Genomic DNA, 13,734 nt, shown 5'->3' with positions numbered 1-13,734 from the left:
CACTCTGCGGTCCATCTCGTCTTAAATCATAAAATTTGGGTTTAGGCCAAGTGACTGTAGGGGCCAGGCAGCAATCCATCACTCTCCTTCTTGGTCAAATAGCCCTTGCCGACCTGGAGGTGTGTTTGGGGTCGTTTTCCTGTTGAAAAATAACTAACTAAATGCAAACCGGATGGGATGGCATGTCGCTGCAGGATGCTGTGGTAGCCATGCTGGTTCAGTGTGTCTTCAATTTTGAATAGATCCCCAACAGTGTTACCAGCAAAGTCCCCCCACACTATCATATTGCCTCCTCGGTGCTTCACAGTGGGGACCATGCATGTAGAGACCATCCGTTCACCTTTTCTGCGTTGCACAAAGACACTGCAGGTGGAACCAAAGATCTCAAATTTAGACTCATCAGACCAAAGCACAGATTTCCACTGGTCTAATGTCCATTCCTTGTCTTTCTTGGCCCAAACAAATCTCTTTGTTTGTTGATTTTCCTTAGTAGTGGTTTCTTAGCAGCTAAGTGACCACAAAGCCCTGATTCGCACGGTCTCCTCTAAACAGTCGATGGAGAGATCTGTCTGCTGCTGGAACTTTGTGTGGCATTTATCTGGTCTGTAATCTGAGGTGCTGTTAACTTGTGATTTCTGAGGCTGGTGACTCGGATGAATTTATTCTCAGCAGCAGAGATGACTCTTAGTCTTCCTTTCCTGGGCTGGTCCTCATATGAATCAGTTTCATTGCAGTGCTTGATGGTTTTTGCCACTGGACTTGGGGACACATTCGAAGTTTTACCAATTTTCCAGAGTGATTGACCTTCAGTTCTTAGAGTAATGATGGACTATCGCTTCTCTTTACTTAGCTGATTGGTTCTTGCCATAATATGAATTCTAACAGTTGTCAAATAGAGCTGTCAGCTGTGTATTAACCTGACTTCTGCACAACACAACTGATGATCCCAACCCCATTAAGAAGGCAAGAATATAAAATATACCCTGACAAGGCCCACCTGTGAAGTGAAAACCATTTCAGGTGACTACATCATGATGCTCATTGAGAGGCCAAGGGTTTGCTGTGCTGTCAACAAAGCAAAGGGGTGGCTACTTTCAGGAATCTAAAATATAAAACATATTTAGAGTTATTTATCATTTTTTTCTGTCTTGGCCTCAGTGTTCTACCTTTAGTTATGCCTGTGCTCTTATCTCCCTTATCCATTCTTATGTCTCTTCTGGTGTTCCTTGTCTCCCTAGTCTGTCATATGTTTTATGTTCGTGTGTTCCATATCGCCAAGCTTGTGTTGTCATGTCTACGTCTCTCAGTGTTTCCTGTTTTATTTTGAAGAGTCGGGTGTTTCCACGTTCAATGTGTTTTGTTATTATGTTCATTCCAGTCAGCTGTTTTCCCATGTGTTTCCACTTCCCCTGATCACCTCTTCTGTGTATTTAGTCTCTGAGTTTTCATTCAGTCTTTGTCAGGTTGTCTGTTTTCCTTTCTCCACATCAGGTTTCAAGTGGTTTCTATGATTCTGTTCAGGGCATGTTCATGTTTCAAGTTCACTTTTTTTTTTTTTTGGTCCTTCTCTCATGCTCCTGCTCATAATCATGTTCATGTTCTCTTTGGTCATAGCTGTTAGTCTAGTCGACAGGTGTCGAACTCCAGGCCTCGAGGGCCAGTGTCCTGCAGGTTTTAGATGTGTCCTTGATCCAACACGGCTGATTTAAACGGCTAAATGACCTCCTCAACATGTCTTGAAGTTCTCCAGAGGCCTGGTAATGAACTCAGGTGTGATGACCCAGGGTGAGATCTAAAACCTGCAGGACACCAGCCCTTGAGGCCTGGAGTTCGACACCCCTGTTTCCAGTTTTGTTTTTGCTACTGTTAGTTTTGCTTTGGATTTTGTATTCATGTTTTTCAGCCAAATAAACGGCTCGCTTTTTGTTAAACTTAGTTTGTTTTCTCCTGTCTCTGATTTTGGGTCCGTTCCTTTAACGCACTGACTTTGCAGCAGTGACAGTTCTATATTCATAATCAGAATACTTTGACCACAAAATATTATCTGGAATTAACAAAGTTACTCCAGTAAGAACAGTAACTAACTAAACCACATTCAAAAACAAAATATAACAAAAAAGCTGTAATATAAATATAAATATTGCAGAGTAAGATGGGCAGTATTTTTCACTGCAGTGTATTGGAATATAGGTATAGTGTATCAAGTACTTCAAAGTTGTACTTAAATGTAACCAATTACCTTTTGGATTACTTCCATTACAGCTAAACTTTATTAGATCAAAGTATTTCACCACAAATAAAATGCAAATAAAGACAATGTAAAACTCAGTGTGTTAAATCAACACCAGCATTTTATTTATTTATTTTTTTCCAAAAGCATGTAAAAAAAATAAAAACAAAAATATGCACAAATGATTGTGTATATTGGCGTAGAAAGAGGGCGCTCACATTTTAAAATGTACCGTACTACAACTAAGCAAGAGAGAGGAGGAGGAAGAGAGGAGAAAGACTGCATACAGTCCAAGCATCCTTTTGCTGTAAGGCCACCTCAATCCACAGGTCATGTCTGTAATATAGAACACACTTTCAAAGATGCATACATTTAAAATGTCTTGATGACAACGGCAATAAAAAAGGAATTCCACATGTAGCACAGAAATGAAATGATTCACAGATTTAACAATAAAACGTCACACTGCAATCATTCACCTGAGCCTTGTGGCACCAGTGTAAAGTGTACCTTGTCTGCTCTATTAGACTTGGACATTGCAATTCACAGATTTTGCAGTTGTACCTTGGCGAACTGCTAACAGAGAGTGACAAACACAGCATTTTAAGATACAATTCTCTTGATTTTTAAAGCATTCTCTGGGATCCAGAGGGCTGTTTTAAAATGACATAAAGAAAACATACATGTTCACACACAGTAGAATTAGAACTTTTGTACATGTGAATAAAGATGGTTAGGTGGGGGAAAAATGGTTGCTGGTTGAGTGAAGTAATCCTATGTTAAAGAGTTGGACTCTACAATAACCAGATCTGTTTTTCAAAAGGCATGATCACAAGATCGTTGTAAAGATCTGTGCACTCAAAGGTGTTTTGAAAAAGCAATAAGGTCAGCTCTTTGTTTTCTAAGGCTTCTCTTTAAAAAAAAAATCCATCTGTTTTGCTTCCTATTCTGCACAGCAAGCTCAAATTAACAGTAAACCTTCAGTCACAGAAAGTACTTTGTGCCATTCAAGTGTCAGCGGTACTCAGACATTTTCTAAAATGTGATGATTTAATGGCTTTGGAGTTATCCTTTGTACACAATGAAATAAAACCATGGAAATCTACATTGAATTAATTGTTCTTACATGTTAAAACTAAATAAGATTAAAAGAAGCTGTTGGCTGATCCAACTCAAAAACTTGAAAATAAAAGACTATACTCAAATCATGGGCAAGTTATTGTTTTATCCTCTCACGTGAGACGCTATTGTCACACTTTCCCCAGCAGGGGGTGCTCTGCACTGGCTTTTGCATGCAGCCACACATCAGGGTCCCCATATATGTGACAAACTATCCATCCATCTATTGTAACATTTATATTAAGAAATAGGTCCAGTTGCATTTAGCAAATAAGACAGGAGAACCAGAAGGCATTAACTGAAAAAGGACTCAGGGGTTCAAGACAGAGTGACTGGATGTTTATGTCGCTATAATACAGCTTTTAAAACTTCATCACAAGACAACAACAAGCTGACAAGCATGAAATTATGAAGCAACACACTGTGAGACCTAAGCTCTGTCCATCAACATCCTCATTTATAGCATACATGCAATAATCAATTTATCCAGGTGTTTACACTTCCTCTTAAAATGTTTCATAGGACAGATGGAGGGATGTTTACATACTAAAGCTCAGCTTCCCTGCCATAATTAACCTTTTGTCTGGTGATCGTGTGTAGATATATGTGCAAGACAAGGGTACAGCACAGTGGGGAATGTTTACTAATCACAAACTACAGCTAGTATACAGACAGTATACAAAGCACAATCTGAAAAATTCATTAAAATCTTAACCATAAAAAGCTCAGAGATCAACTTATGCCATGACATCAATCAAATCTAAACTCAAGTGGGTCTAAAAATGTTAAAAAAGATCATCGCTATGTAAGAGAAACAAATGAAAGTAACACTCACACCACAAAAGATCAATACAGTCATAAGATAAGGCTATCAGGACCCAGTCATACCAACATGCAAGACTCATTGAAATAACGAAGAACCGTGTGATGAAGTGAGCAATAATAAGACTAACGAAAGCAAAAATATAAACACAAGAGGTGAGTTGTTGCTAACGTGCACGGTTATTTTACAGTACATTGTACCCTGTTTGTTCCTCAAATATATGAAACCTGACAAACCTGTCTGACAGCATTGTCATAATACAGAGGATCGCTTTTTTTTTTAATTTGATGTGTGTGTTTTTACAATGAGTAATAAAATCTGATAAGTCTTCTTTTAAACCCATGGGTTAAAACTGACCTGAGTGTATGCCCTAACGCAAAACGTGATGCTCTTTAACCCCTTAGATATGTTTGCCTGAGCATACAGTTTACTTATTCCTAAAAATAAAAGGGTGCAATTAATTAAAACTAAATAAAAAGAGAGAGAAAATAAAACCTCTTCACTATTCCACTCTCCACACCAGAGAAGGCTTTTGGTCACAATCAACTACCAATTTCAAACAGGAAATTGGAAAATACAATTAGGAAATTAACAGTTATCATCAAATTATACTCAAAATTACGGTAAGTGGTATATATCATGACTGCCCAGTAATTTTCTAGATGTCTATGCATGTATTTGTTTTGATGGCATTTAAAAAGCGAGTGAGTGCGTGGGTGATTTAACAGTGCCCCAGCTTATGAGGCATGTGTTCATCGTGATGCATTGGAGGTGTTAGGAGGAGGGAAAAGAAGAGGCAGGTCTGCGACAGGACAAAGGCAGCCATGATTATGGCGTATTTGTCTCCTTGGCGGCCCAGAGCTGTTTGTGCTGCTCGCGTCCAAAACCCTCGTCATAGTTTCCTTTGCTCTTGAACAGTTGTTTGAAGTGGGGTTTGCAGTAAAATTCGCCTTGAAGAGATGCAAAAGTGCCAAGGCTGCCAGAAATGGAGGAATCAAAGAGTTACATGCCGATCACAGTGGTCAAGAGAAAAAAAACAAACAAAAAAAACCAGTATTTTTTACTATATATAGTCACCTGAGTTTGGCATTGCAGTGCCTGCAGCAGAAACATGCTGAATGGAAGACAAGGTTATTTGCAACCAGTTTCTCCATTGGGTAGACTGTCTTCAAACATGATGTACACACTTCCTTCTGGGTGTTGAAGCTGAAGGACTGAGCACACAAATATACTGCTTTACTACCAGGCATGCACATAATGTTCCCAATACAGCCTTTTAGCTTTAGCAAGATGAAAGCTAGACACTAAATGCTCTCTCCTAAGATCAAATGCTGATGAAAGTGAAGTTGGGCATAAGTATCACATGCAGGTGAACACAGAGCTGTGAACTTGGGATAAGAGTAGACAAATACATATATATTTACCTTGGATCGTTGAACGGATTTTTCTTCCGTGGTGTTTCCGGTGTCCTGCGTGAGCACACAAAAATACATTTAACAATTAAATAAATGATTCAAATATGTATAATGCATAACGTGTGTGTATGTGCTATATACGCATTAGAAATATTAGGTAACACTGTCCGATAAAATTACAGGCGTCACAAAAATCACACTAAAGGGTATTTTCACTGTCCTCTTTTTACCTTTGCCGGTGTTTTAATAGTGTCAATCTGATCTCTTTCTATTCACTCCATCTGTCTCTTTACACCCCTGGGAGAGGATCAGGTGCCTTCTGTTTAGTCATGTGACTTGAGCTGTGCGTTGCTCTGCATGGATCAGCCCTCAACATAGCAGAACAACTCAGACTCAGGCGTTCAGTTAAGAAATCTTAAGGGATAACGGCATGGACTCTATTACAAAAGGTAGAAGAGTTCTCACTTAAGTAATAAAACTGATGTTCTGTTGCCAGTCTTTATCTTAAAAATGACTCAACTTTGCAATCTGTAATCAGTTCATGTAATGAACCACTTTGTTTGACTCAACCCTACAATCATGCACATTCAGAAATTTACTCTTTAATTCTCTGGCTGCCATACAACACAAGTCAGCACAGTTTTCTGCACACTACAGGTGTTGAACGTTTTTGTCACGTAACTGCAGTTTCGTTCAGTTTTATAAGCAAAAGAGACACTTCTTAGACATGAAGAAGGTTAAGAAAGATGAAAAACTTGCTGGAGGAAGTGACAGTAGTACTGCAGTAGGTTTCCTGAAGCAATGAACATGATCACATCTTTAAGCAGAACTAACAGGTAGATGAAGCAGATAATAAACAGAAAAACATTCAAAACAAGCTTTTCAAGAAAACTTAGAGTGCAGAAGAAGGGAAGTCTCTGTTAAGGTAGGGGAAAGTCCACTGCAGACTTTGCTAAAACCCTGTTATATAAGGCAATCTGGCTGGAGCTGGACCTTGGGGTGAGGTTATGGGGGTTCAGAGACTGCTATAAACTTCAAAGCTCTTTAGCATCAGAGACAAATGCTGATTGCTGTTTTTTTGCAGGTTTATTACAGCTTTGAAAACAAAATAACAAACAAACAGTTAAGATACATTAGAGCATGAATCGCTCTTGAACTGCTGACACGAGTCAAGAGCAGAAGTTAAGCAACAAACCAGTGATAAATAGCATTGCAATGTGCTTGACATGCCTGAAAAACTAGATCCCTGTACTATGTATAGGAGTGGGTGATCCAGGTGCTTTCTTGGTAGTCAGAAGTTTGTTTTGAACAGTAGAGCAAATTAAGTCTTACAGATCACAGCAACTGGTCCCATTGCCCCATAAAATCCAGTTTAGCTAGATATAACTTATACTGGCACTATGTGTTATATGTAAAACATTATTATTTATTTTCTGATTTATATTACTGTCAAAGTCAGGCTAATGTTTGGTCTGCATTAAACACACAATTCATGTCGTTACAGAACTCCTGCTCATTGAAGTCCAACAAGGCCACAGCTAAGCTAATAGCAAGTATTCCTTGCTACAATCATAAATGATAAAGTTTTGCAAAACTTTATTGACAAATGTGGCTTCACAATGTATGGATTATTAAATCACACTTCCTGGATTGTACATCACATGTTAGTTTAAAGATTAGAGAGGTTCTACTTGATTAACAGTGTAAACTGTTGCCGTATTAATTAGCATATTGTTTTTGAACGGGGCTGCCTTTAATGCACCCTCAAAGGGAGAACAGCAAGGGTGTTGTCTGTACTTATGACAACCGGATGACATACTTTGAAACGATTGGTTCATTAACAGTGGGGCCATGCAGCTTCCTGTAGATGTAATCACATCCCAACAGTTGGACGTCTCCCCATTATCCCCCATTCATCTTGAACTCAGTCATTATGCTGCTGCTGCTCGCTAGCAGACAGCTCACACTTTTTTGGTTATCTAGCAGAACGCATGATAGACCACTTCCTGTTGCTGCAATACAACTGAGAAACTAGCATGCATCTGATCTTCTCAAATGACTGAACACTACAGAAACTCAAATGTGATTTTGTAATATTTTAAGTAGTTGCAGGGAATATTTACATCAGTAGAAGGTTGTAAAGGCTGATAAGGAAGTTGTGCAAATGAAATCATGAAATAAATGTAAAAAGGGTAAAGTGATCAAAGCAAAAGCAAAGACTAGCTAATGTTTGTTTTCTCTTTGGTAAAAATAACCCAGCAGCATTCGTTTCTATGTCAGGCCTGGGCAGTCATTCCAAAAACACGTACACAAACATGCAGGAAGACTTGAGATTAGCTTGTGCCATCTTGTCTTCTTTTACCTTATATGGGTCTCAGTTGCCATCAAACAGCTTGAATGTGGCAGGAAGTTGTTTTGACACATCTGGCTTCCTCTGTCTTACATAGTCCCAACAAGGAGTATAATCACTATGTACCTAACCAACTTCCTTACTAATAATTGACTGTAAACAGCAACTTTGTGCTGTATGAATAAATCGCAATAAAAAATTTTAAAGATAAAAATTGATCTAAACATAAATAAAGTTTTGTGGAGTGATTAATTAGGCCTGCAATGAGTAACACTGTTTTAACTGTGGGGCAGTTCAGCATACCAGTGTATGAGGAGCGAGAGCCAGCTGGAGCGTGGTTATCTTACCAAACAAAGAGCACTTTCACTCAAGTTTTCAAATCTTCTTGGAAAAGAGCTTCTACTCTTAGCTCACAGCATCATTCCTCACATTCAGCCCTCACATTGCTTTAATCTCACATGCACGTATGCTTGTGTGCATTTGTATTCATGCTGCAACCACCTAGGAGGTTTTGTTCACTTTTGTTGACTTAGATTGAAGGTTAAATACCTCTATTACATTTGTATAGTAAATAAGAAGCTACACATCAACCCCGTAGCACCATCGCTTGCTAGTACTGGTGCTACAGGGTAATATTTGTTACAGTATGGCAGAGGCATGCTAGCCATTTTCCCTATTTATATTCATAGCTACAGTATCTTTCCTACAGAGCTTTTAGCAGCAGTAAGCAACTGTGCATCCTGATCTCCATGTTGAAGTATGATTTCAATCCTTTGACTTAAAATACCAAAGTCCCAAAATCCTACTCTCCTTTTCTTTGAGGCCATGGATGTGTTTGACCAGGGAGTCAAATGCCCCTCAGGTCTGTTCTTATTCTGTCAAAATCAAGAGGAGACGTAATAGGGAGAGTATGTGGAGATGCCATTTAGGAATTATAGGAAGTATTAAGCAATAAAGCGTATACATTCTTCACTGATGTTGACGTTAAACAAGCACCAAAACTACAAACCAAGGCCCCCGATCTCTAAATCTTTGAAATGTATACAAGAGCTGTCTGCTGATGTAAATCTCAGACCTTTAACTAGCTACAAAAACTCTAAAAGAGTATTATGGGGGTGAAAGTTCAACATACTAGTGAAGTTCAAAATTGACACACGTTTTTTCTCTTGTAGTGCTGATGGACAGAACACAAGAAGGCAAATGCCACCACCTCACACTTGATTATCACTTAAAACACAGAGTGCTGCAGCAGGCCCCTACAAGGGAATGGAGGGAAGCTATGTAACAAATGTCATTTATCAAATAAGGTTCCCAGTCTCTCTCTCTCTCTCTCTCTCTTGCTCACTTTCTTATTTTTAGAAACAAGATCATTGTTTAATAATTTGGAAAGCAGAGTCAAAAAACTGAACAATGTACCTCGTCGTCATTAACACATCACACAACAGTGTTAATGAGCTTGTTTATCAGCAGCCTAACGGTTTCGCGAATAAAAACAATAATTTTCCAGACCAGTACTTACAACATAAACCTAGAGCCTGAATATTTATTTTACAGAAAATATCTAACTGTACGTAATATGGATGTGCAAGCTACGGAAATGATCCAACAACTACAAAACCTGCTGAAGAGATTCGATAACGCTTAACGTGCAGAGACAAAGCAAGCTATGTGGACGACATGCCAGAGAAAGGAAAAAATAAAACACTCATCTAATATAAGGTTAATTTAAAAAAAATAATCTGTGATGCAGAAATATTTGAACATGGCTACTGGCTGGGGAGCAGCTAAAAGAAGAATGACATGGTCTCGTTCGCCAGAGTACGGATAGAGGTTTGCCTCAACAGTCTGCAGAGTAATCATGTCTGAGCCAAGTTTTGGTATTTGTTTGACCACTACTTCTCTTCTTCTTTTGAACTTCCTGTATAAAAGAAGAAAATGACGAGGCATTTTCTGTGTTTGACAGTGTAGACCATTTATCACATGTCCACGTCTCATAGGTTTTTTCACTTCCTGTCTAAGATTGACAAAGATGAGGGACGACATGAACTTTAGGGGTGAACAATGAGACTAGACGATAACATCTTTTTAGTGCTTTTCTGATTCAGTCTATCGTTCATTGTTTCATTATCTTGGCATTTAACTGTGAAAATTAAAAGATCGTCATACAAGAAAGCTGCAACCAGAAAATGTGTGGCAAATATGCTGTGCATTAACTTTTTGATGAATAACAAGTCAATCCCAACCATTTCTGATCTCAATTTTCTTTTTGGTTTTGCTGTTCTGTTAATTTAAGAAGTAGGCAAAGTCTTTCAGTAGTACAAAAAAACACAACATTTTAATATCATTTGCATGTATCATTTCTGAGAAGTAGTTTGCCATTTCAAAAGGAGAAAGTGTTACTGACTTATCACTTGCAGTTAAAAGCAAGAAACATATAGTAACTTATAAGTTGCACTGCAGGGCTACCTTTGCTGAAGAGACCAAATTCCAGTAGCACTACTGTCGGTGCTGGTAGCAGGTGGTATGTTTATGGTTTCTTTTTAAAACTGAAAGAAGTAAAACCAGCTTATAAAAAAATGTTTTGGAGACCCGGAGTCTGTGTTGACTTGATGTAGCTAAATGCCACTGCTTTCAGCAACCTTGCTGGAGGTAGAACAGAAACTGATGCAAGTTCAAGACATGATCTGATGTTATCGGGGACTTCAGAAGAGAGACCATTTCACAATCAACTTCTTCTCCTTGAATGGAATTCACCGTAACATGCCTCATCCCGTCTACAAAAAAATGGCCCCATGCAAATATCTGCTTTGCAATCACAGCAAAATTTCCATCACAGTGGCAATGGAGGGCAAGGAACAGGGAATTAAGTGTTGCTCAATAAAGTGCCTTCAGTAGTTACTTCTCAAGTTCAAAAGTAATCATTTGTGAGGTGATTGTCTGCAGACCCCCACAGACATGAGATATCTTAGACGTTCTCTGTTGACTTATGATGCTGTGAGGAACTGGAGTACTTCAAAACTATTTTCCGTGAGGACTTTAGACGTTGGACCAGTGCTGACAACCTCAGAGACAAAACGTAGTGTGAGTTAATGGTTTCAGTCCAGACTGAAAAATACTGGTATAAAGAAGAGACACGCAGAGCTTTAAATGGCAGTGGGGGTGGCTGGGGAGACTGGACTGTATAAAAAGAATGGAGAAAAGACTATAATCATGTTGAAGTTTCTTATCTTCAACTGGAGCAGTTGCTGTACGAGTAGAGCAGCCAAACCTTTATTACCAGCACCACACATCTGTCTGAGATCTGATTTACAAGAGAATGACATGAAACTTCTCAGGAAAATTAAATAAATCAAAGAGAAAGTAACGTACTAAGACTTCCTGGAATGAGTCTTTATGCAGGTTTACAGACTGCAAGACTGCACATACCCACAGGAAACGAAAGAGACGTGTATTTTTTCCCTTTTACTAGGTCAGGTATATTTGTGTGCTCAACTGGCAATCAGTGATTTGCCCAATGATTGAAAAATACTGATTCGTCTCTACACAGCTGATTTGGCTTGCAAAGAAGTGACGTTTCCACGCAACAATAAAAAAAACCCCACACATACACACACACGATATATATATAATCAGTTAAAAGCATTAAATCAACTGTGAAATTGTTTCAACATCCTTCCAAGCCTGATCTTGCCTGCTTACACATACCTCCTGGCTATATTTCTTATTTTCAGTAAATGATTGATAGAGGGGGATATAAAGGCACAGGTATGCACCCAGTGTAACTATGTGCCACTTTTTCCTGCAGCTCTATGCCATGGACCTGCTGGCGACCCATTTAATACTCCTCTGCACATCTGACAGCAGGCAACCCCCCCTTCCATCCAACATATGGCACTTCTGACATGCCCAACAAATCAGGTTTTTGTGCCGTTAATGGTAATTGTTTGATAGAACAGCATATGGACAAACTAAATACAATTTTTAGTAGTCCTCGTTGCAGCTTTGGAAAATGGGGTTTGCTGAAAGCTGCTTTATTTATTTACTGTCTGGGCAAACAAGTGAGTCAAACTGCAACAATAGGCTTCCAAATCCAGCAGGATACTGACGTAGTTCAGGCAGCAGAACAGGGTGTCAATCTGTGCAGTCTACTCCAACTGAAATTACACTCAGACAGTACACTGATGATAGTAGGAAATCAGAGAATGACGGTATACTTACTTAAGCCTTCTCGCCATATGCCAGGGCCATAATTACAGATTTCTAAAGCTGTGGTGCTTTGGATGGATGAAATGTGGTTTCACCACACCGCACATAATGGTTTGACAATACAAACCACTACAGTAAGTGCAAATAAAGCTGAAAACCCAGTCACTTATACATTTGGAAGGCGACTTTGTATGCTGCAGGGTAAAGTCAAAGAGGACCATTATATTCATTGTATATCCATTGTATTCAGACCTGGATAACTGCTTATCCCTCAATGAACACAGTTATTTCATAGGGATGCAGGAATGCCTGGATGGATGCTGCTAGTCAACATTTATGTTATGATCATGTATGAAGCCAGCTGGCTGCAAAGTATGCCCAGTGAGCGGAATACAACATGCATCTTTATACTTTTTGCGTGCTTTTCTTTCCCAGGTTTCTTGAATGCTCGTCCATGGTTTGGTGTAATTGCTACAGAAATATCAGGTGCAAGTAATGACAATCTGCTATGGCTGGTGCAGCTCAAGCAAAACAAAAACATAAATACACGCCACATAATATTCAGCTGATTTAAACGCATCTATAAGTAGGCCGATAAAAAGGAAGGGAAATTAATAAGTCGTAGACTTAATAATAAGCAAGAGTGATTTGTAATAACGCACTAATAGTATATTTAGATACTATGGTTAGATTATAATAATTAGCCATCGAGCTAGCTAACGAGCAGACAAGAAGCGGCACACTGTTAGCATTTCTGAGGAACACGGCGGCTGCGGCGGCGGGCATTTAAATTCTGTGGAAATTTTTCAGAGCTGATTCTCTCCTCCTGCCCCAGCAATTCACGCAGTGGTTTACATAACAAATCAGTTTCTGCACAGCTAACCGTTCCCGGGTGGAAAGACATCACCACCTCACATCTTCTCACAAAAAAATTAAAAGAAGAAGAGGGGCGCGCGGCGGAGGGAGGGGAGGCTGCAGACACACACACGGTGCAACGGACAAAAAAAAAAAATACACACTCACCATCTGGCTTCTTGTCTGCGATACACTGGCTGATAACACGAAGTCTGCTTGCTCAGTAGCTGGAGGCAGATACCTTCCCTCTCATTCACTTTTGGGTTAAGGCAAGATTTTTTTCGGAGACAGTAACCCCAACGCCGGCGAATTTCTGCCTCCTCTTCGCTTCTCGTTTCGGGTTTTCAACGGAACGTGTTTTTTTCCTCCGGCAGGAGGTCGCACGCTATTGGTTCTCATCTGTTCTGACACATTCGCAGGTTATCGGACAAATCACAACTAAAGCTCGAACAGAAAGTTTTTAAACAAAGGCTAAATATATTTTAATCGTAATCTACATGTTTTAAAGGAACAACGATAATAATTTCCGGCTTATTGGTTTAGATATTCTTTGGTAATTGCTTTGAACTGCACGTTTCTTCTGATATTATTCATATTATTGATGGACGTGTCTTTCCTGAATTCATAAGTGTGTGAACATGTCATGTAAGCTTTCGATGCTTTTTGTTTTTTCCTATGCATTAAATTTGTCAAAACCATGTGACTAAATGTACCGCGGAATCGTGCATTGTTTTAT

General features: G+C 39.2%; 1 protein-coding gene across 1 annotated transcript; it reads right to left on the bottom strand.

The window, feature by feature from the left end:
- Positions 1-2,333: 2,333 nt before the first annotated feature.
- limd2 (LIM domain containing 2) lies at positions 2,334-13,306 on the bottom strand. The gene is made up of 4 exons (XM_006803017.3): positions 13,167-13,306; positions 5,597-5,641; positions 5,250-5,386; positions 2,334-5,148 (listed from the first exon to the last, which is right to left on the bottom strand). Exons 1-4 carry the CDS (start codon positions 13,167-13,169, stop codon positions 5,001-5,003), a joined length of 333 nt encoding a protein of 110 aa, XP_006803080.1. The 5' UTR covers positions 13,170-13,306; the 3' UTR covers positions 2,334-5,000.
- Between the last annotated feature and the right edge of the window lie 428 nt (positions 13,307-13,734).

Source organism: Neolamprologus brichardi, chromosome 4 (assembly GCF_056152115.1).
Source record: "Neolamprologus brichardi isolate AB-2024 chromosome 4, ASM5615211v1, whole genome shotgun sequence".
Taxonomy (NCBI): domain Eukaryota; kingdom Metazoa; phylum Chordata; class Actinopteri; order Cichliformes; family Cichlidae; genus Neolamprologus; species Neolamprologus brichardi.
The sequence above is the reverse complement of the archived record's forward strand: the minus strand, read 5'-3'. Positions and strand labels throughout refer to the sequence as shown.

Excerpts from the sequence above, each read along its gene's own strand:
- limd2 (XM_006803017.3), bottom strand. Across the intron at positions 5,387-5,596 it reads AATCCGTTCAACGATCCAAG|TCCTTCAGCTTCAACACCCA; the intron begins GTAAATATATAT and ends TTGTGTGCTCAG. Across the intron at positions 5,149-5,249 it reads CACTGCAATGCCAAACTCAG|CCTTGGCACTTTTGCATCTC; the intron begins GTGACTATATAT and ends CATTTCTGGCAG.